The 22,268-nt window shown below is 39.3% G+C and overlaps 1 protein-coding gene across 1 annotated transcript in view; it reads left to right on the top strand.

Moving 5' to 3' along the window:
* Positions 1 to 20,532, top strand: part of b4galt5 (UDP-Gal:betaGlcNAc beta 1,4- galactosyltransferase, polypeptide 5) — a 34,834-nt gene extending 14,302 nt beyond the window's left edge. The window contains exons 2-9 of the mRNA XM_085344908.1: positions 8,235 to 8,354; positions 8,917 to 9,030; positions 9,472 to 9,599; positions 13,588 to 13,704; positions 13,869 to 14,056; positions 14,148 to 14,270; positions 14,723 to 14,824; positions 16,073 to 20,532. Of these exons, the coding sequence (XP_085201034.1) occupies positions 8,235 to 8,354; positions 8,917 to 9,030; positions 9,472 to 9,599; positions 13,588 to 13,704; positions 13,869 to 14,056; positions 14,148 to 14,270; positions 14,723 to 14,824; positions 16,073 to 16,220 (1,040 nt within the window). The 3' untranslated portion in view covers positions 16,221 to 20,532. The remainder of the gene's footprint in view (positions 1 to 8,234; positions 8,355 to 8,916; positions 9,031 to 9,471; positions 9,600 to 13,587; positions 13,705 to 13,868; positions 14,057 to 14,147; positions 14,271 to 14,722; positions 14,825 to 16,072) is intronic.
* Positions 20,533 to 22,268: the final 1,736 nt, after the last annotated feature.

Below are 22,268 nucleotides of genomic sequence, written 5' to 3'. Positions count from 1 at the left end.
TTGTATTTGGCAGGAACTGCTTTGTTGTTCACAAAACAGGCACTTGAGATATTATTGGCATACTACAGTAGAAAAAAAGTGTAGGAGAAAGGAGGAGAAGGGCGCTCTCCAACTGGCAGCAGACTTGCTTCAGAGGGCTAACAGCAACTGGAAATAAAACATGCTCTAAAATGATAAAACTTAGATTTTTATTGCTCTGAGTCCTGGAACTTAAACTTCAGTCTGAATGCTGAATATTCCATTTTGTTATGCTGGGAATTACATAAAGAAATTCTGTAAACTGGCCTGGCCTACAGTATATATTTGTTATTTTTAATGAAGTCGTGCTTTTAATAGTTGTGCATCCTTATTATTTTTTTTTTTTATTTAGGCATCGAGCAGTTCTGAAACACTATAAAACTGTAAACTGTGACTCTTAAACGTCATAGAAATCCACCTATAGTTGGGCACAGGCTTCCCTGTAGCTAGCAATGAAGTCACCAATTTACTTTAGAGCTAAAAATAAAACTGCCTATCAGGAGAACCAGAACATTTCCTGGTGGCTCTAGGGTTTTCTGCACGAACAGTCAGCTTGTCCAGCAATAATAAAACAGCTTTCAGAATCCCGGCATCAGGCAGACTTTCTCACTTTTGTTGCAGTTGTGCGCCTGTTAGATAAACAAGGAGCTGAATTTGTTGTAAAGCTTTATAAACCAGAGGAGGGCTGCAGATTCGAGGTGATTATTCTCAAGATGTTTATCACTACAAGCAGTGCAGTTCATGTGGGTACACTTAACACTTTAATACTTAAAAAAAGTATGTTTATTAAACCGTGCAACAAGCAATGGTTTGTTTATTTGTTGTTTTTTAATGGAGGCTGTTAAGTACTGTCATCAACGGCAGCAGATGACTCTCTGGTATAACATTAGTTAAAATACACATGAGCTCTTTATTTCCTTTTTGTAACTGATCTGAAGAGGAACCATAGGTTTTCCTTCACTTCTCACTTCTCAGTACTTTCATTGTTCCTCATGTCATGTTGCCACCCTGTGATCACACACCCAGTCATTTCTTTCATTCTGATCTGAACTCTTTTCGGACAAAATCTTGGACCATTTATAAACAAACATTTCCCATAGTCATGATTGAGTGAACAAACTGAGAAACAACCTTCCGTTTCATCCTGCCTGCTCTTATCACTTACAAAAAATGTCCCATTAGGGTGAGAACGGGAGCGCGCTAGTAAGGGAGAATCTCTCTCCATCTTGAGCTAACATCCATATATATCAACAATCTGTCCATCTCACTCTTTTCCTCTCTCATAGTCCTTCCTTTAGATCTGTTTTCCAGTATTTGCCAGCAGCAGGGTGAAAACAAGGGGTCCTGGCACCACTGTGTCGTTTATGTAATTCTCACTGCCACTTCTGGTCCCCCATGCTTCTCTGCCATGTAGTGGCTCAGCAGACATAACGAGTCAGGGGGGGGTCAGATATGAAGACAAAAAGGCTGATATGAGCATGTTCTCACACACACACACACACACACACACACACACACACACACACACACACACACACACATCCATACATTTGGGAGAGCAGAACAGATGGAGGGACAGAATGGCTAGTGCAAAACCAATAATGAACTCAAACTGCACCTCATGTTGTCCCTGCTGGCATGTGTTAGTGTATACTGTGTCTGAGCATGATTACATTATGTGGCTTTTTTTTTTTTTTTTTAAATAGATAGACATGATTTTTCCATTACAGTTACACTTTATGTACAGTCAATTCCTGCATCTATAAAATATTCTATTCTACATTTCATACATATAATATAGCATGCCTGTTTCCTGCAGTCTTTCAAGAAGTGTGTTTCTTCTTCCAGCCACAAAGTTTCAGGCATTTATGTCCCCTCCATCTTTGCAAATTGCTGGTTAGTTTCTTTAGCACAAACAGAGCTGACACTAAACAGATATGAGATGTTTTGCAAACTTTGGGATACAACAGGCATTTCCAAAGAGTGGTTCTAAAGCCCCAGTAATGTTCACATATCATGTCTTAATCCAAAAATGCTACATCCAAAATGTCCAAGTTAAAAAAAACACTGTTTGCATGACCCACCTTATATCCATTTTCAGAATTATAGTGATCGTATAAATATAGTTGGTGACTAAAGAGGGAAGTTCAAAGCAACCTTAGAACCTAGCGGTCAAGAATGAGGCAGTTTCTGTAAGAAGGTTTGAGTTTCAAGCAATAGTCCTCTCACATCAAACATTCACATTTAAAGCTCTTTAAATTCGAGTTCCTTTTTAAAACTGGTGTTTTCCCCATTTTTACTCTGCTTCCTGTGGTCACAGTCATTGAGCACATGAATCATTGATCAGTATTCACCTCCAATTTTAGATCAATAAAAAACAAAATATAATGGTAAAGATTTTGCTAGAGGGTATAAATCCACTCTTACGTCTAGTCTCTGTAGGTATTCCCATTTGTTTTTATCTGAAAAAACTGAATGTAGGATTTATGTTTCTCGTATGCTCATATCTGCTCATAATGCTGGGCTTACACTGTGCGATTTTTTTCAGTCGCGCGATTCAGCTCCTGCTCAAACTGTACGATTGACTCGCAGGGGTTAGAAGTTCATAGGTCACGATGCAGGATGCACTGCTTTCACTTCTGATGCAAGTCACACACAGTATGAAACTGATATTTTCACTGACAGTAACAGTGGCATAACAAAAGAGTAGTTTACTTTTCCAGACGTCCCTCCATAGCAGGCATTTACCACCAGCAGAGACATTGTGGATGGGGAGGCAACATTTCAGAGATACTGCGAATAACAATGATTGATTGAATTCAGTTGTCTCAAGAGGAGGTTAGAAGCTTTTAGAAGGCAAGGGGGTGGTTCCCACGTCCCTAGAAAGTGGGCACACAGCCATGAACATAAGTACTGACGTCATTTAATTTACGGTAAAAGAGTACTGATCTTGTGAAAAAGAAGAAGGAAAAAAAAGGCGTGGGGTGCACTAAGAATGTAGACTTTAAGGCATTTTTCTTTTTTTGGGAGCAGGTCTGCATTCCTGTGCACGTGACGAGCATTCTGGTCAGTGCACGCATGATGGTTTTCCTGTAATTTTATTTTTATACACAGCGCTATTTGGAGTTAGTCTAGATGTGATGTGAAACAGACTGTGTGTGTGTGTGTGTGTGTGTGTGTGTGTGTGTGTGTGTGTGTGTGTGTGTGTGTGTGTGTGTGTGTGTGTGTGTGTGTGTGCGTGCAGGGGAGCTGTAAGTTTAGTGGAAGCTTCCTGATCTAGTTATGACGAAGTGTAACGTAGCCGTAACTAGCACAGCTGGCATTCCCTTTGTTCTTGCTGGTATGTTTCAGATTCTCTGAGCAAAATCACATTTTCATTTGCACAGTTGGTCAGATAAAAAACGAAAAAGATTGACCATTATTACTCTCTCTAACTTGCTTCTAATCCCTTTTTCCTGCCCTGGTGTCATGCATTAAGGAGATTGTCCAGACCCTGACAGCCGGATAGACTCTTGAGTGCAATAACAAGTCATAAATGAGTGAATGCGAGAGCCTGGTTTGCTAACTGTGAATATGACAAACCCAAGAAACAGACAGACACTGAACAAACAGAAAAATCTATCATATCCTTCCTGCCTCTATTACTACTAATAAAAACATTTAGCCAAAGTAACCAAAGTAAAGCACAGCAAAGACCCTTGGAGAATAATTGCACACTGCTGCTTGCGTAACCTGAAGTTAACCATGATAACAACAACATAAATGTCATTGTAAGCACAACTGTTATAGAGACAGTACTTAATCAGTAAGTCAAACATTTATAAGTACCAGAGCTGTGCAGGCATGTTTTGGAGCACTTCACTGAGGCGTGGCTCAGCTGGTAAAAAAACAAAGTTTGCCGTTGCTTTGCAACCTTTGTGCAACTCTGAAATGCCCCATCAACAACTCATTAGTTACAAAAGCACATTCAGTGTGTGTGTTTGTGTGTACATGTTTAGGCATCTTTGTAATGACAGAAATTTGGTATGCCACTATAGTTGTGGGGACGAGCAGTGACTTATGGGGACAAAATGCCAGTCCACACGGGTTTGAAGACATTTTTGAGACTCAAAATGTGGTTTTAGTCAGTTTGTCTGTATTATTAATGATAAAACAATAAAAGCAATACTGTGTGCAGGAAGCACCTGTCTTGATGTTTGATGTTCGCACAGGCGTATTTGAAAAACTGTAATTGGAATTACAGATGGGGCTAATAAGGAGTTTGTTTCGTGAGATAATTATGTCCACCGTTTGGTGTTTGAATTTCTGTTTTGGGTTTTTTTTTGTTTCATGGTTTTTGTTTTGGGTTTTTTTTTTGGGGGGGGGGGTCACACCTATCAATGGGTAAAGGGAGGGGGAGGATGTAGAATGTTCTCTGTGGTAACACGGCATTGTTCATTTCACATGTGCGTGCATTTGCATGGGTTCACTGACCGAGGCATGGCTGTGGGTGGTGAGTGTCAATCCACTGTAGTTTATGTATTTCTCACCATCATTTGCAAACAGTCCAACAAGGTGATAACAAGTGTGTCCCTTCAGATAATATCCAGTTTGTGTTTAAAAAGGTCAAGTTACACATCACCATGTGCAAATCCCAAACCTTTATCAGTTGATCAATGCACTCAAGTTACAATAGTTGTTCCAGTTCATTGTGAGGGATTTTGTGTTTTTGCTTAGAGTATTTGCCCATTTTCCTTACCGTGAGGTATTCAAATGAAACTGTGTAGAAAACACTCTAACAATACAAACGCTCTCCTAATCCACTTTTAAAGTCAATTAATATGTGTGAATAATATGATGAATTTGTGAACATAGTGTTTTCTTGGCGTGGCTCTGTAGGTGTCAGTGATATACAGCGGCATTAAAATGAACATTTTGAAAGTGACTATGGTGCATACATGCAGAAAGCTTTTCTGGTCTGAGGTAAGAAAAAAAAATGCCTTTCAGCTCTTATCGCCTAGCTAGCAGAACAGGAGAAATCACCTCCCACTGCTGAGCTGTATCAGTGTGCAGTTAATTGCCTTTTTAGAGAAAAAACAAAGGGGTATGTGCGTGTGTTTACTTTTTTTTTTAGTTCTTTCCATTTTCTTTTTCGATTAACCTCTCTTGCACTACAATATGGTGCAGGGTCGGTGCCTGGAATTGTCCCCATAACCCTGCAATCCATCATTCAGCTCATTTGCTTAAAATGAAAGCAACAAACGGAATTGACAGAAAGTGATACAAACCACATTACACAGAGACGGCAGCACAACTAGATGAAGAGGGAGATAGAGGAAATGACAGATAAGTGGGAGTGATATGGAGAAAGAGACAAGGATAGGTGGGCTGTGCTTGGCGTGACGGCTGGATGTTCTCTGAGAGCTATAGAAGACAAGGTCATTCAAGGTTGCCTGTCGTGCTTGATGGGTTACAGTGAGTGGTGCTGATGGGATGAAGAGCTGGAAGGGTTTGGCTGGGGAGGGGGTCCTACGTGTCCCCATGTCTCATTTATATAGTTGTATATGCCGACACTGACACACTGACAAAGCTCTGTGGTGATACATGCCTCCTCTGTCCTGATATGTCCAGTGTTAATGGCTTTGTGTTGTAACCTGCTATGTTAGTTTCCTCTAAAGCCAAGGTCTCTCATGGCTATTGCATTTGTCACAGTTTATAACCTTGCTTACCTCACCGTAAACCATTAATCCAGCCTCTAGAGTGCATGTTAGATGCTACATGGCTGTGTTTTAGTTTGTAATTTCAGTCAACCTGACCCTCTTTTTTATTTATTCATATATGTATATATATATTTTACACCAAAGAAAAGACTTCTTAGCTTTGCTTTAATCTTCATATGCTGCTGTTTGGTACAGTATGATAGGGTAGTTAATATATAATACACTCACGGTAAAATGAAAGTACACCCTTTTTCAATTCACCTCTTTCAGGTTCTTAAATATCAGGGTATAATGATAATCTGGTACTCAACAGGTCTCTAAATGGCACATATTTACTGCTTCCATAGAAATTAGGAGGGTAAGTACTATCCCATTGCCAGTCTTCCCAGGAGTGAACAGATACCCAGGAAATTCATCCAAAGAGCTGGCCATGCAATGTTCCGAGAAAATGCAAAAAAAAAAACCCAGGAACAATATCTCAGATTCTAAAGGCATCAGTTGGCTTGTAAATGCTAGTTAAAGTTCACGAAGAGTACATTGATATTTCTTTAGTCTTGTTCTGACTTGGACAGGTTGCATGGGAAAGATATTCTTTCTAAGTTCAAAGAATAATATGGCAGTATGGCTTAGGTTTACAAAGGACGTTTTTCCAGAAAGAAGTCTTATGACTTGTGGAAAAACATCCTTTGGACACATGAGACCAAAGTGAGGATGTTTGGCTTTAATGCACAGCAACACATTTAGTGAAAGCTAAACACAGCATGTCAACACTAACACCTCATATTAAATGTCAAGCATGGTGGAGGAGGGGTAATGGTTTGGGCTTGTTTTGCAGCCACAGGCCTAAATTCTACCATCACTGAGTCAACCGCAAACTTTTTTTATATATTGAAGTATGAGGCAAATGTGAAGCATCTGTACGATAGCTAAAGCTTGGCCAAAGCAGGACAATGATCCCAAGAACGGACTGTCCATAAACCTCAGTGAACAGAAGTAATGGTGTAAAGAAGAGTGGACCAAAGTGCTTTCACCACAATCTGAGAGTCTTCTCATTTGACATTGTTTAGCTCATTTAAAATCTGCTATGATATACACCTGCATATTATGTTGTGGTATTTTTTGGCTTTTTTGTTTTTTTACTGTATATTCATATGCTTGGCAGGCGTGAGAAAAAGACTTGTCAAAATATGTTGGTGGCTTGCACTGGGTCACACTCCAGACGCCTCTTAGCCTTTTTCCATCCATATGGTGCCTCAGAAGGGCATCAGTTAATGCACGTGCGTGCGTGTTTGTGCGCACATTTGAACATCCGTGCGTGTCGCTCTTCCTCTACATGTGCTACAGTGCAAGTGAAGAGAATCTGTTGTCTGTTCCATTGTCGTCTTCTGCGGTTCCAGCTGCACTGTACTATTTGAGTGCTGCAGAAGTAAAATGAGAACATTGATTTCAGCTAACGCTCAGCCACTAGTCTCTGATCCTGCAAGCCTGGCATTTTGTATAAGATAAGATAAATGTGATGGAAACTGTAACGCAATTACCATGACAAATCACATCCAGGGGATTTCTAGCTCAGCAGTATACATGCCATCCACACAGATACAATGTCCGCAATAATGCAGATCATCTTGACATTGCCGGTGTTGGACACAGAGCTACAAAGGCAGAGAAGTTATTCTACGAGCTGTGTTTTTGCCTATTTTGTTTGACTTCTGAAACTTGATTCAGTGTTTTAAATGTTTTTTGAATGTTTTTAAAGCTTCTTACTATGCACATAGTATGTCATACTTCTTTACTGTACACCAAAGAGTGCATGCATCACTAGGTGTATTCAGCTATTCGCAGTTAGACCACATAACCCCCTTTTGTTCCACTACATTGCTTGGCAGGTTAACCACTGTTGTGGTGTTTATTTAGGTCAGTTCCATGCTGACTGGAACTCTCACTAAGCCTCTCTGGTGTAGTTCCCAATTATAGTTAGGAATAAATCGACTGAACTGTTATAGCAAACAGATCTACTACATAATATTGTGTCAGCTTGATGAGATGTCGCTGGTACAATAGAAATCTCACTACAATCCCAGATTGGCACATTCTCATTCACCTAGAATCTCTTGCTACTTCCTGTTTCCTGTATGTGACTACTCTATGCTGTGTAGTTTCACCCACATCCTATATGTCCCCGTCACATTTTCTCACGAAAAAGAGCGCTTCAAAACGATACAGTGGTTTCCAGACCTTTATGACTGGAAATAGCTTAGTAAAACACCTAGTGCAACCGCATTTCTTAAACATGAATATTGTTTGAAATAATTATCAGAAAGAAGAAGTGAAAGGATAACGGGTCTGAGAATGAATATATGCATTCTCAGACATTTCAAACATTTTTAAAAGTCGTTTTGCGTTAACATAATATGATTCATGTCTGTGCTTGGGTTTCTCGAATACATGCCTCGAGTCTGTGTTTAATAATAAAGTGTATTAATTCTTTTTTTCGCCTGTTTTTTCTTCTTTCCATAGTGAATGAGTATGTGTTTATGGTCCAGGCCAGAGGGATCCAGATCAGAGAGAACGTGAAGAACATTGGAGCTCAGGTTCTGGAGCAAGTAGTGAGGGGGGCTTACAGCATAAATGGCACAGGTAAAAACATGCCCATGCACACTAGTTTATTAGAAATGTTTAGCACAAATGCTATCTTTCATATCCTTACAAGAGAATGAGTGCAGTGTCAAACAATGTTTAAATAAGGAAGTAAAAGAAAAAGCGCTATGGCGTTTTCACATTTAAGTCTGTTTGCTTTCCAGTGAGTGACTCATGCTTGCCTTTACTAGAAAAGATATTTTGAATGACAATGAAAAGCTGTCGGTAAAATACAGGGTGTATCAAAAAGAATCAATCAATTTCAAAGTCCTTTAGTTCTGCAGCTGTTTGCTGGTAATGACTGAAACACGTGCTGTTGGAAAAAGGGGAATTGTAAGTTTCACGTGATTGCCTTTTGGTGGCATTAGTGACTCCAGACATGCTCACCAAAGTATGGGACAAGTTTGACTATAATAAAGACATGTATTCATATTGTATAAATTACTGTTAGCTTCTGTGTACATTACTTTAGAAAATGTCCACCTCCTGAAATCATTTTCTTTTTTTATACACGCTGTACATTAAAGCATGAAGCCGGTCATGTTTTTTTTTTCACTTTCAGATTATTCTTATGACTTCAACTTCAGCGAAAGCGATGCTCTTCCCACTACATACCTCCCCGAGGGTTTCACCTACCTCCCCTCACAAGTTTGCCCTGAGAGGCTGCCCTCCATGAGTAAGTGCACTGTTAAAGTTGTGATTTTAAATTTAATTTGAATTCTTTCCTTAGAACCAAACTCCTTATTCTGTAACAACAAGTAGGTAACAAATGAAAAAAAAGGCTCTCAGTGGAAATGTTCCTTATGCCTCTGTATTTATTTGTTGTAGTATTGAGCTGTGAAACTGTTCCAAGAATATGTTTTATATTAGTTTTGATTGATGACGCATCAAATACAGTACTGTGTTATAGCACAAGCAGGCAATTTATGTCCCAGATTTCTCAAATGTTGCAGGCTTTGACATTTTCTTAGTCACATTCCTATGATCTTTTTCCTCTCGCTACTGTTCTTTTTTACTCGCACACCGTGTCTCTTATTTTCTCCCCCACGCTCTTGACCTTTCTTGCTTCATGACTGTTGCTTGACTCCCTCTCACTCTCTCTTTCCCCCACGCACAGAGGGCAGGTTGGAAGTGAATATGAGTGAGATATCTCTTGAAGAAGTGGAAAGATCTTTGCTGGAGGGAAAGCCCAACATTGCCCCTGGAGGCTACTGGAAGCCCACAGACTGTTTACCTCGCTGGAAGGTAAGTGCCCACTGAAAAAAACAATCTTGTGCGTAATGTGGCCGGTGAAGCAAGAAATAGAGTGGCTTCATAGAGTGGTTTGTATATTGTTAAAGTATGGCTCAGCAAAAGCACATCAAACAGAACTTTTTGAGGAATGTTGCTTAACCCTCCTGTGACATTGCAAAGAGACATTCAAGCCCTGCATGTTATAACATGCATGTGCTCTGCACACTTGGGTTTCTATTGAATTGTCACCTTTTTATAGATAGTCGAATGGTTGTGCATGACTTTTTCCATTTTGTATATAAAACATGCCTCTCACACAGTGCAGCAGCATTAGGTTTGTAGCGCTGGACCTGCTAAAACCCGCCTTTGCCCCACAATAACACCGATATATGTGGATGCTTAGTTGCTATGTTTTTTTTAACACGTTGCTAAAAGTAATGTTGGCAATAGTAATGCAAGAGTTTCTATTCTCAGTGTTCAGTGTTTCAGTGCAGAGTTTGCATAGCAATGTCAAATGAACAGCAAAACCTTAAAACTGCAATGAAGACAAAAATATTGTTTCCACAAAAGTGTTTTTCTGCGTTTCTGGGGCATTAGACAGCAGCAGAAACTCTCCATGAGAACACGAGAAAGGTGTGTTTATTTATACACAGAGCATAGCATAGCAGGAGTTACTTCATAAATTACTTATGATAAATTATCAGACACTGAGACAGGATCGATCTCACAGCAAATGAGTATTATGTATAATAAATAAGCAATAGCAGTTTAATAATGGTCTGATCTGTTGACGTCTATGCGTGTGTTTAGCACACATAATATCGGTCAAGTACTGTGACTGATTTGAAGCTGTGAAGAACATGTGAAGCTTAGCCATAAATACTAGAGGTGGGAATCACCATACATCCCACGATACGATATTATCACAATATTTAACGCACGATACGATATTATTGCAATTTTTAAAAATATTTTGCGATATTCAGATTCTGTACATAAAGGTAAACTTTATCAATATTCATTTTATCTAATATCAAAGTCTCACACTCAGTCTTTCTCTCATTTCAGTCAGTTTTATTGTTGACAAACTGAACGGTTTGTATTACAGTCTAGTCCAACTTAACTGAATGCAACCATCTGGTACAATTATAGCTATTCTGAACTATGCAATTTGTGAAAACTATGCAGCCCCTTCAGCAACTGAAGAATTTGAAAGTAAATTAAAACAAAATATAATTTTACATTAAATAAAAAAGTTTTAAACTTAATTAAAATAAAACATGTCTTAAATTAAAATAAGCAAACTGTCATGTTTATTGCTGCAATAAAAAAAGTTAAACACATTTGGACAGTGAAGGAATGTCAGGATTCTTGCTCAGAAAAAGGATCAACATGCTCTGAAGTCAGAGCATGTTCCAGTCCACAAAAACTTTTTTTGTAACAAAATATCGATTTCTGCTGTCCCTGTATCGATACATTATTAGCAAACAAAATATCACGATACTACACAGTATCGATTTTTTTCCCCCACCCCTAATAAATACTATCACTGTAACAGTAGTAAAGACAGCACAATAACATATTCTCTACTAGGGCTGAACGATTATGGAAAATAATCTAATTGCGATTTTTTTGCCCCAATATTGCGATTGCGATGCGATATGCGATTATTTTTTTAAGGTCTTTGTCTTCTGTATTATTAAACAAAGACAAGCAATACATCATATAGTATGGCCAATACTATATTACATTAATTTTAAACTGTTCTTTCCTGGAAGACAGACCTCTGTTATGATGACATGAGGTGATGCATGAATTGATGACTGACATTTTTATTTAACTTCTTCAATCACAACAGTATATTTGAACATACACAATAGTTTATTTTTAGCTTACAAACATCTGAGCATAAAGTGCTGACAAGGAACCCTGGTGTAAACATTAAAATGAAAGTCAGTACAATGTGCAGATTGCAGAAATATACATAAAAAAAATCAGTGGCTTTACCACACTCAGTTTTTCGACATCTGTGAACTACTAGACAGTCATTCAATTAAAAAATAATATTAAATAAATAAAACTAATAAATAAAAAATACACACATCTTACTGATCTCTGCAGTCAGTAACATTACACATAAAGTGCAAACATAATAGCAATTGTATAAACACACACACAAACACGCCTTTAAAATTTAAAGGCGTGAAATTGGACGGTCTAGTTCTGATTAGCGTCACCGCTGTCTCGGTGGAGTTTAATAAACTCGGCCGTCTGCTTCTTGCTATCTAAAATATAACCAGACACTGGCGTAAATTCTCGACTGTCTCATACTTCTGTTTAATAAGTTTTCTGTTTGACGTTTAGTCAGCTGTGTGAAAACCAAGGAGGAACCCACCCGGGGGATTAATAAAGTTTTATTTTATCTAATCTAATAACTTTAATCTCAGCCAAACCGATTTACTCACGAACAAACAAAACACTGAAAAAAGCCCAACAATAACATTTTTAGGTTGTCTAAGTGACTTATATATTACGTTTAACCCGAGCAGCGAAACTCCGCGGTGATCTGAAAATGATGTGCCGGGAGTTGTGCCGTTCTCGGCCGCATCAGTAACCCTCGAGCTCCCGGCTAGCTGTCGAGCTGGTGGGTAGCAGACGCCTCTGAAAACGTCGAAGCACTTTTGCAAATATGGGATATCTTGATAAACCGAGCAGATATTTGATGTTTACACAACTACTTTCTCGCCTGAAAATATGTTAAAAGTTTATTTTGTGACCCAGAAAGATTAGTATGAGTAATTTTGAAACTTAGTAGCGGCCGCCATTGCTGGAAACTGGAGTTTGGCTGGGCCGCGCTATGAATTCTGGGATATGGTAGTAATTTGGACAGCCTTCGGCGCGTCGCTGTGACGTAATCGGTCTACAAATGCGGCCTCAGGAGGATGCAGCCCATGAATTTGGACATGTCCAGAGTATAATCGCAGCCTTTGCGGTTAGAAAATTGCACTTGATCATGTCGCGATATTATCGCAAATGCGATATATCGTTCAGCCCTATTCTCTACCTCAACAGGGCTTCAATCTCACCATGGGAAGGAAATGATGAGAGGAATTATCAGAATTTCTCCTCTGTGTACCTTTCCTTTTATGCCCTTTCTTTTATTCTGTTGCTCCCTGTGCAAATAAGATTGATGGAGCTCTTCTATTTGACATTCAAATTCCAGAAAAAGTACACATAAACACAAAGTACAGGAAGTAACCTAAATTACAGCTCGTGTTTGTGCTTTGCAGTATTGTTTCAGTCTTTAATCTTTAGCCTAACAGTACTTTTTTTTGTGCCCAGTAGAGTGATCTTGCTTTCCATCTGTCTGTATCTCTCTCACATTCCTTTGCCCCAAAGGACCGTGTATGGTCTGACAGCATTTTTTCCCCTGTTTATCTCATTAGCCAGCAGTCTCTGTCTCTCTCTCTCTCCCTCTCTCTCTCTCTCTGTCTCTTTCTCTCTCTCTTTTTTTTTTTTACACCTGTCTCTTTTCTTAGCGTATCCTAGCCAGTTATATTCTGTGAATATTTCACTTTTTTATTGATCTTCAAAAGAAAGTGCAAAACAAGAACAACCATTATTACAAATAAACGCTATACAGTCATTCAGCTGCTCAGTGGGGTTTTTTTTTTTTTTTTGGGGGGGGGGGGGGGGGGGGGTCGGACTGATCCATGTCACTTCTCGTTGTGGAAATGACACTCTGCAAATCCGCCAATCTTGTGATGAGTCAGGTGCTAATTGGAATATTTTAGTGGTTTCACACAGCACACACTAAGATACTGATCAGGATGTCCACATCGGACATTGGGGAAAGTAGTATAATGAAACATGTTTCAGTATTAGTGTTGATTTGGACATGTAAAGGTGCTATCTGCTCTAACTCTAACTCTACTCTAAATTTATCCCTATATCTTTGCAATTTATTCAAGTCCCATGTTATTCTCCTTTGTGTACCTAGGTGGCAATCCTAGTTCCCTTCAGGAACCGACATGAACACTTGCCCATTCTCCTAAGACACCTGGTGCCAGTGCTGCAGAAACAGAGACTCCACTTTGCCTTTTATATAATAGAACAAGTAGGTTCACTTATTTTCACAATCAATCAATCAATTGAATTCAGAGGTAAACAACTAAATGAATTTCATCTCAAGCCACTGTTTTATGGAAGTTATAACCCATTATCTTCCCCCTTTTTTTATGAAAAGGCAGCTATACCAAAGTATCATCTTTTTTTCTTTAGGCGGGTACAGAGCCATTTAACCGAGCCATGTTGTTCAATGTGGGCTACAAGGAGGCTATGAAGGACCTGAACTGGGACTGTCTGATCTTCCATGATGTAGACCATCTAATGGAGAATGACAGAAACTACTACGGCTGTACGGACATGCCCCGACACTTTGCGGTCAAACTGGACAAGTATTCTTACATGTGAGTCCTGATTATTGTCTTTGGGGAATTACAGAGTACATGTGTTCGGACGCAAAAAATGAATCTCAATATGTATAACTGTCCCTCAAAGGCTGCCGTATAATGAGTTCTTCGGCGGTGTCAGTGGCCTGATGGTTAAGCAGTTCAAAAAGATTAATGGATTTCCCAATGCGTTCTGGGGCTGGGGAGGAGAGGACGATGACCTGTGGAACAGGTGAGGGCAACTTGTACAGACAAACACACACTGGCCTTTCTGATAGAGCTGCAGCATGTTGTTAACAGTAGTGTTGACATTAGGCATCCTCAAGTGATGAGGTAAGCCATTTGGCACATAGAAGGCTTTTGTATTATATTGTTTTTTCCCACTTCGGCCCAGAGCGTTTCCCCCACCTACACAACTCACAGGCAGCTGTACACACAGAGTAAATCTGTGTGTACTGTAAATACTGATTCTCTTGTATATTTGTTTCCATGAAATCCTTCCTTTTTGCCTTTACTATGAAATCTTTCTGATGTATTTGGAGCATGTTATTGACTATTTGAAATATTATAGCTCAGCTATCAGAGGCATTATTGTGATAATTATTATAGCAGGATCATAAACACAATGCCTTTTCCTCCCAACTGTGTACAATATGGATTAAAATTTTAAAAATGTTTCCGTAGGGTGCAGTTTGCCAATTACACAGTAAGCAGACCACAAGGAGACCTGGGACGCTACATGTCCATTCCACATCACCATCGTGGAGAAGTGCAGTTCCTGGGCAGGTTGGTGTCCTAGGTTTTCACAGCTCACTTACAAACAGTACATAATACACACTCCCAACCAAAGGAGGAAGCTGATAATTGCAATGAGGCTTAGACTCATGTGATGTAAGCCAGTCACATGAAAAGCCAAAGCAGTACCTTTGATAGAATTTCCACTCTTTTAAAGACTTTGCATGTGATATGCTCCTATGCTTCAGGGCAAAATTCCTGAGTAACTTAAAAATGGCCCAAAGAGTAAATGTTTCTTTCATATAGTTTTACATAGTACCACAGTACTAAGTGGAATTTATTTTTCACTTATTTAACTTTAAAATAAGCCTTAGATTTAAGCTACTCATATACTCATATCATTTAGGGATCTACTAGAATACGTTTGCACATTTTATGTCAAATTATTTTATCCCCCCCTGTTTGAAATATTATTTTTTAGCGCTTTTTTCTTCTAAGCCCAGCCTGGTGGTCACTTTGCCTGACTAAACTGAGGCAGCAGGGGTGTAGCCCTCTGCCTCAGTTTAGTCAGCTTTCACTTTTACTCTGACACTTCTAACTTGAACTGTCTGTGATCATTTTGCGTGAAAATGTCACTGAAACAGCACAATGCTCCTTTAATTTACATGAATGAGGATATTTGTCACATAGTGCAGCTGTTTGTTAAGGAATTTCTGCAGTCCAGAGCTGTACTTTGGCAGCTCGCCTGAATGTGAAGGGTGGTTTCCATTAATGAAGTCGAGTAACTTTTATTCATATCACACCCTGATATGAATTGATCCAAAGCACTTTCCAGCTTTTTAGTCATCTAGTATGCAAAAGTTTTCTTCTGTTGAAAAATGTATGAAATCGATGGTACAACATAGCAGGAGACTAAAAGAGTCCAAGGGTGTATATATAGTCTGTGTTAGGCCTGAAGCAGACTCCCCCCATGCCAACTCTGAGATATTTTAGAGTTGTTTAAAAAAACCGCTGTGGTTAGAATCAGTGGCTGATTGAGAGGCAGTGGGCTCTTGCTTAGTTTTGTTGAAGCAACTGCTCATTCTTTGTCAAACTTGTAGCTTCGCACATTTAGTGATGTACATAAGTAGTAGATTACAATCCTGGGCCACAAATAAGGTATTTTTGGCTGTTTAGACAAGAATCACTCCATTTGGCACAAACACTGGACTTTTTACATTTTGCCATCCTTTTCACATGTAATGAGAGAAAAGTGCTTCTTACAGTGTTCTGTTTTCTCCTCTCATTTTGCACCTGCAGGTATAGTCTTCTCCGTCACTCAAAGGAGAGACAGAAGGTGGATGGTCTTAACAACCTAAACTACTCCCCCCTAGTGTCCAGAAGGCCTCTCTACACCAACATCACAGTCAGCTTGAGCAGAAAGCTTGCACCAATAACTGACTACTGACGTAGGCAGAGCTGGACTGCAAAATCAAAGTCCTTTGGGACATCAGCCATATCTCACCAGTTGCAACACTGCTTAGGACTTTTTAGTTGACAGATTTATTGCTTTGTTTATTTTGGTTGTATGCAAAAAAAAAAAAAAAAAAAGGAGAATCAAAAGCATATGTTTGATAAATCATATAAGAAAATAGGGATAAATGCTGCACTTGTTTGTGCCACAGTCCATCACTCCTCTCATCTGGGCTTATCTAGACTTCAGTCTCCACATGCCTTTTGCACCATTTTGGCCTTCAGCATTCATTCCTCAATTCATTTTCTTCTTCTGTCCATCACTAGCTCCACGTGGCACCTCTGTGCTCGATGATTTCGATAGGTTATGGTACACATACGTTTAAGTGCACGCACGTATAAACACACACACACCACACATGCACGCAGAGTTTGGCTTAAATGTGCTGACATTGTCCTAAGGCTATGACTTTTCTTTTTTTTTAATTACTTTTTCTCTTGCACTTCTTTCATAAATGCAGTACGCCTGTGAAAACATTTGCATGCACACATAACACGACACATCAACTTTAAGCGAGTGGACTCTTGCAGCTGGTTCTGCATACAGTATGCCAAATCTACAAGAAAAGAGAGCAAGAGAAGACGACATAGGGAGTTAGAGGCTGTGGTTATATGTTGTATGTGAAATAGTTTTTCTTTCTGAGTTTAGAGAATATTGTTTCCTTAACCATCTCTTGTGTTTTGTCTTTCAAGCACACGATTTAAAGACTGATGTTTGCGTAATTGCATGGAATGTCCTGCCTGCCTGCAAGTGGCTGTATGTTGGAGTGCAATGTTCATCCTGTTAGCAATAAGCTGTAATATCAGACAGCAGAACTTTAGCCCTGACTTCCTCACTATACAGATGCAATAGCGCGGGTGCTAGCATGCCCTCATTGGACTAGAGAGAAGAAGTGACTGCGTATGCAAACTTCACACTCAACCCAACTTTGCCTAAGCAAACATGCCACCCTGTTCAGAAGTTGTGTGTGCCTGTTTGCGTGTCTGTGTGTAAGTGAGGGAGAGCTATGCAAATGGCCTGTATGTATCTCGTTGTCGGTTCAAAGTAATCGGGGTGACCTCCCAGGTCCCTTTGCTTCTGAAGCTTTGACTGGCAGGTTGCAGACCTCACTTGGCATGCGGGTGTGAATTCGGGCCAGGGAGAGATAAACGCTTGCCGTTTTTTATTTTTAGGTTTCGTGTCTTCAATGTTTACTCACCTTCATTGTGACAAAAGAGAATTGGAATTAGAAAATACTTGATTGCTGTAACTGTCACTGGTGTTTACAGAAGCATTTGCTTTGTTATTTTGCAGATTGTGTAGTCTTTGTAATACTGTTAGCCAGCCCTGCTTCACTTTGGGCCCTGTGAAAATACAACTACCATTCGATGGCTGCCTTTACTTTTTAAATGACACCTCTTTCTTTATCAACATTTCGATTGGGGGAGAAAAAAATACAGCTTGTCTCAATCCTTATCTGAAGTGTCAGGTTATAACCACTGATTAGCTTTGTTAGCTTGTGGCCAGGCTTTGGCTCGTGAGGTTTCTTGTGAAATTCATTTTTCTTTTGGTGGAGGGAGTTGCTCTAAACAGAGGTTTATGTTCAGTGGCATGCAGCCTTTCACTGTGCATTAGACACAGACTCTGGCAGTACATAGAAGTGTAATGCTCCTCTCTGATTTGTGTATTTGACAGTGTTGATTTCAGTAAAATCCCAATACTGTAAATGAAGTTCCTTTTTAATATATCGTACAGACTTTACTGTCCTCACTGTCTGTCCTCTAGTCATGCAGCTACTTCATTTCACACAAATCGCCTTGTACGCATTACTTAACATGTACCTTTTTGAGGAAAATATTGGTGGTTGACTTAATGTTGTTCCCACAATGAAATATGGAGCAAAGAGGCTGGACCTCATTTTATTTATTTTTTTGGATTATTTTCCTTAATTGTTCAGTTTTTATTTTATTTTGCAGTTAATGTGACAGTTTAATAGGTGACACAAACTGATATAGATGCACTGAAATGTAGTCATGCGTAATTGTGCGGGACGGTGAGGTTCAGGTCTGTGTAAATGAGGTATATTCCATTTCATTCAGATTCAGATTCCCTCTTAAGATAAAGCATAGATAGATAGATAGATAACTGCTTCTAATGAAATGGAATGGGACCTGTAGCCTGGTATTAAATTGTAATCTCATGAGCAGACATATTGGAGGAGGCCATTTTGTGTGACAACCACAGGAAGAGCAAGACACAGAATCAGACAATGCTACTGGTCACTGTCTTTCACTGATCACCTCCATTATACTAATTGATGATCAATGGTGCTGACCTTCCAGAGGTCCCTTCCAGGGACTCTCTCTGCGTGCTTACTGGAACCAATCCCAACATCACAGAGGCTGGTATTGACAGGCAAAACATCCTTCAAACTTTATATTTTAATTCCAATTACAGGAGCAGATGTTGAGCATGTTTACATCCATACATTTGTAAGCCTGTTGCCTTTCCACCTTAAAGTTGATCCAAATTGCCGCAAGCAGAAGCACGTTTACTTCCTAGCCTATCACCCAGGAGGTGTCCAGTGGAAGTCACAGACAGTAGCAGCATTTTAGTTGAGTTTTCTTTTCCACGTGCGTTTGAGTGAAATGGCTAAACCTTTCCGAGGTCTACCTATCCTCCTAGGTTTCAAAGTTTCTGTTTTGTTTTGGGTTTTTTCCTTTTGGTTTTGCAGCACTGATGACAAAATTATTTATAGTGACCTTGTTGTGAACAACTGGTAGGTTATTATTCTAGGTCTTGATACCTACATAATGCACTGTATATTATATCTTTTTTATGTTTCATTGCTTTAAATTAAAAGCTAGGTGGACTTATAGCAAAAGCCAAATGGTTTTAAATTGAGTGTTCAGGTAAAGAGATGGACCACACGGGCCCTCTTAATACAAAGAGGCCCTCTGATTGAGGCCTGGTTAGGGTCAGTATTAGGCTCTATACTCCACAATGAAGAATGAGCAGCTTCATAAGCCAACACCATCTTTGAGGAGACTAGTACACAGCTTTGGCTATTTTGTGACCTTGCAACAAGGACAAGTGAGTCAGTACTTCTGATTTTATCTAAAACAGGAAGTAGATTGATTTCACTTGGTGATAAGAGCATGTTGGCTAGTCTTGTTCCAGTTCTATCTACATAAATAAAATAAACCTGGTGTCAGTCCAGACCCAGACCAAGACTGCTGCTCACTAACGAGTTTTCATTGTTCCATTATCTCACCTCATCCATTCTGTGCCAGTTTAAATGAAGGGACCATTCTTTGGGCATCTGACAAAACTGGCAGCCTTAAAGCTTCTTAATTTATTGCAGTGTTTTTTGGGTTTGTTCTTGTTTTTGTTGTTTTGTTTTTTTTCCATTCAAGTTTTTATTTTATTTTTTTATAAGCAAAAATATTTAAATTGAAAAAAGTGCATATCAAGATAATTATCATTGTAAATATTGTTGTGTGTAGTGTTTTAGAAATTCTATAAGGTCTTAATTCACTACAGATGCTAAAGAACAAGGCTTCGGGAGGGTTTGGTTTGTGGGTTTATCCGGTGCCATTTAAGTGCTAGTAAAGCTTACAGAGTGACATCAATGTTTTTACATCACTGCTTCCCAGCACAGACTTTTTGTTTCTGATGGAAAGAATAACCTCATTTCATAAATTTTCAATTCCTCTCACGATCTCAGAGGTGTTCTGCATCCCGCAGACCTCCCTGTATTTTAACGCGCTGTCGCAATGCAAGGCACATGTCGTGGCAGACGGAGACGTAAAATCCTTTGATGAATTTAACTGTCCTTGTGTCTGCACGTGATGTTTCTTTATAATAGTGACAGCAGCTGAGATAAGGCGCAGGTCACAGGAGAGCGCTGCGGGATAGCAGTGTTTCAGCCAAAAAAAACAACACCTTATGCTTACAATGCAATGAAACACAGGCACCCAAACCAGCGACCACAATCCACTCCAAAATCCACACAAATTATTTTTTTGTATGAAAGCTAACTATTAAAAAAAAAAAAAGAAAGAGAAACAATACAGCTAAATTTAAAATTTATCTCCTCTGATTGTAAGGAGAGACGATCTCCTTGAACTGAAGCCATTTGAAGCCACTTGTCAAAACTTGATGTCAGCCTTATGTGGATCCGTTTGTGTATCGGCATATTATCTTTTGATTATTGAAATTTGTATGATGGAGATTTTTCTTTTATACCATCATTGTTATTGTCAGAATACACCAATAAAAGTAAAACTTGTAAAGATAGCTTTCTGCCTGCCTGTGTGTTTGTTTCTCTGTCTGTGTTGAGATCAATCTCCATTCTGTGTGCTGACTGGAACGGCTGCCTCTTCCCAGTGTGGTCAGTGACTCTTAAATATTATAAATCACAACAAGGATACACTTCGCACACGACGACTACTTCACAGTGTAAACACGTACACGCAGACACGCTTGCTCTTAAGAGACCTTCAGTTTATATTTAATCACTTGAACAAGATGCAGAACACAAACTGGCCAAGTCGGTCAAGAGCAGCCAATACTGGAGCTCAGCTGGAAGTTGCATGCAGTAGCTTGAAATGACCTCTGCTAGGCTCCTTAATTAATTTTACTAAAAACATAAATGCATGCACAAGTGCAGAAGGGCTCTACGTTGACAGCAGGGGATATAAACGGCATCCTGTTCCTTCTAAAACTCCTTCCTTAACAGAGGTTTTTTGTCTGTATTTTTGGCCTGTGGATCTTGTTATTCACAGTTAACAACAAAGTTCCAGTATGCTGGGGCCAGATTCCTCTTTTTCTTTAAGTGCAGTCCTGTTTTTCCCCACTGATGTCACTCTGAATGCTCTGCTGTCAGTTAATACTGTACAGACTGGATCCTCAGACAAAAATGATCCTTATTCAGACCCTCTGACCTATCACCCAGTGGGGGGAAAAAACAAAAACAAAATGAGTAAAACCCCAGTGAGGTCATTTAAGACTCATTTAATCAAAGCCGCTCCAGCCCTATGGCGTTTAGCACATTTAGCTGAGTATCTCCAGCGGTTAACACAAGCGACATCTGATATTGAATTTTCTTATCAGAAAAGGAAGTGCAAAAAGGCAGGGAAGGAACTCAGAGTGAATTCCACGGACTTTGTGCACCACTTCTCACAATGGATCCCATAAACTACACATGCACAAGGAGAGGGGTGTGCTTTATTATATGATGTGCTTGGAAGTATGCAAAAAACATACTTACTTCTCTCCTGCTGTGTAAAAGCAGTGTGTGTGTGTGTGTGTGTGTGTGTGTGTGTGTGTGTGTGTGTGTGTGTGTGTGTGTGCGCGCGTGCGTGCGTGCATGAACATAAATCAACATACTTAAAATGTAATTTGTTTTCTTTTCCATCAGTCTCAGTTCCTCCAGCTTCAAATTCACTGCAATCCCCAAAGCCCCTCTTGACACATTGGGAAACCTCTTCCTTACCGCCACTGTAACAAACAAAAGTCACAGTTCTATTACTTTTATCAGAGTTCAAATAAAAATAGCAAACAGATATTTCTGTTTATATAGCTACAGATATATTTCACACAGAATTCTACCTCTTTTTTTTCCCTCAATGGAAAGTCTATCCAGTTCACATTACAGTAACACTAACACCCCTTTATGTCATCTCCTTACCCTCCAGCATTCATAAATCTGTTGACCAACCACTACAATGCATCATCACCTATTTCTACAATTTTTTTAATGGTTGCAAAGTAAGTTGTTTGTGCTGTATACAATTTTAGATACACAGAAAGTCTTCACTTACTAAATATATCTGTCATAGTTTCCTTATCAAGAGCAGTTCTTCGCTCTGCGCCAATGTCCATTTTGCTCTGTCCTCCTATAAAAAGCATGAATATTTGAGTGTCTGACTAGTTTTAGATTTCCAAAAATCTGATCTTTGTTCATCTACACATTTGAACTACAATAATATGCTTTTGAGA

Source organism: Diplotaxodon limnothrissa, linkage group LG20 (genome assembly GCF_057381915.1).
Source record: "Diplotaxodon limnothrissa isolate DT_005_m linkage group LG20, D_limnothrissa_male_GT1.1, whole genome shotgun sequence".
Lineage (NCBI taxonomy): Eukaryota > Metazoa > Chordata > Actinopteri > Cichliformes > Cichlidae > Diplotaxodon > Diplotaxodon limnothrissa.
This window is presented reverse-complemented; position numbering and strand designations above follow the sequence as displayed.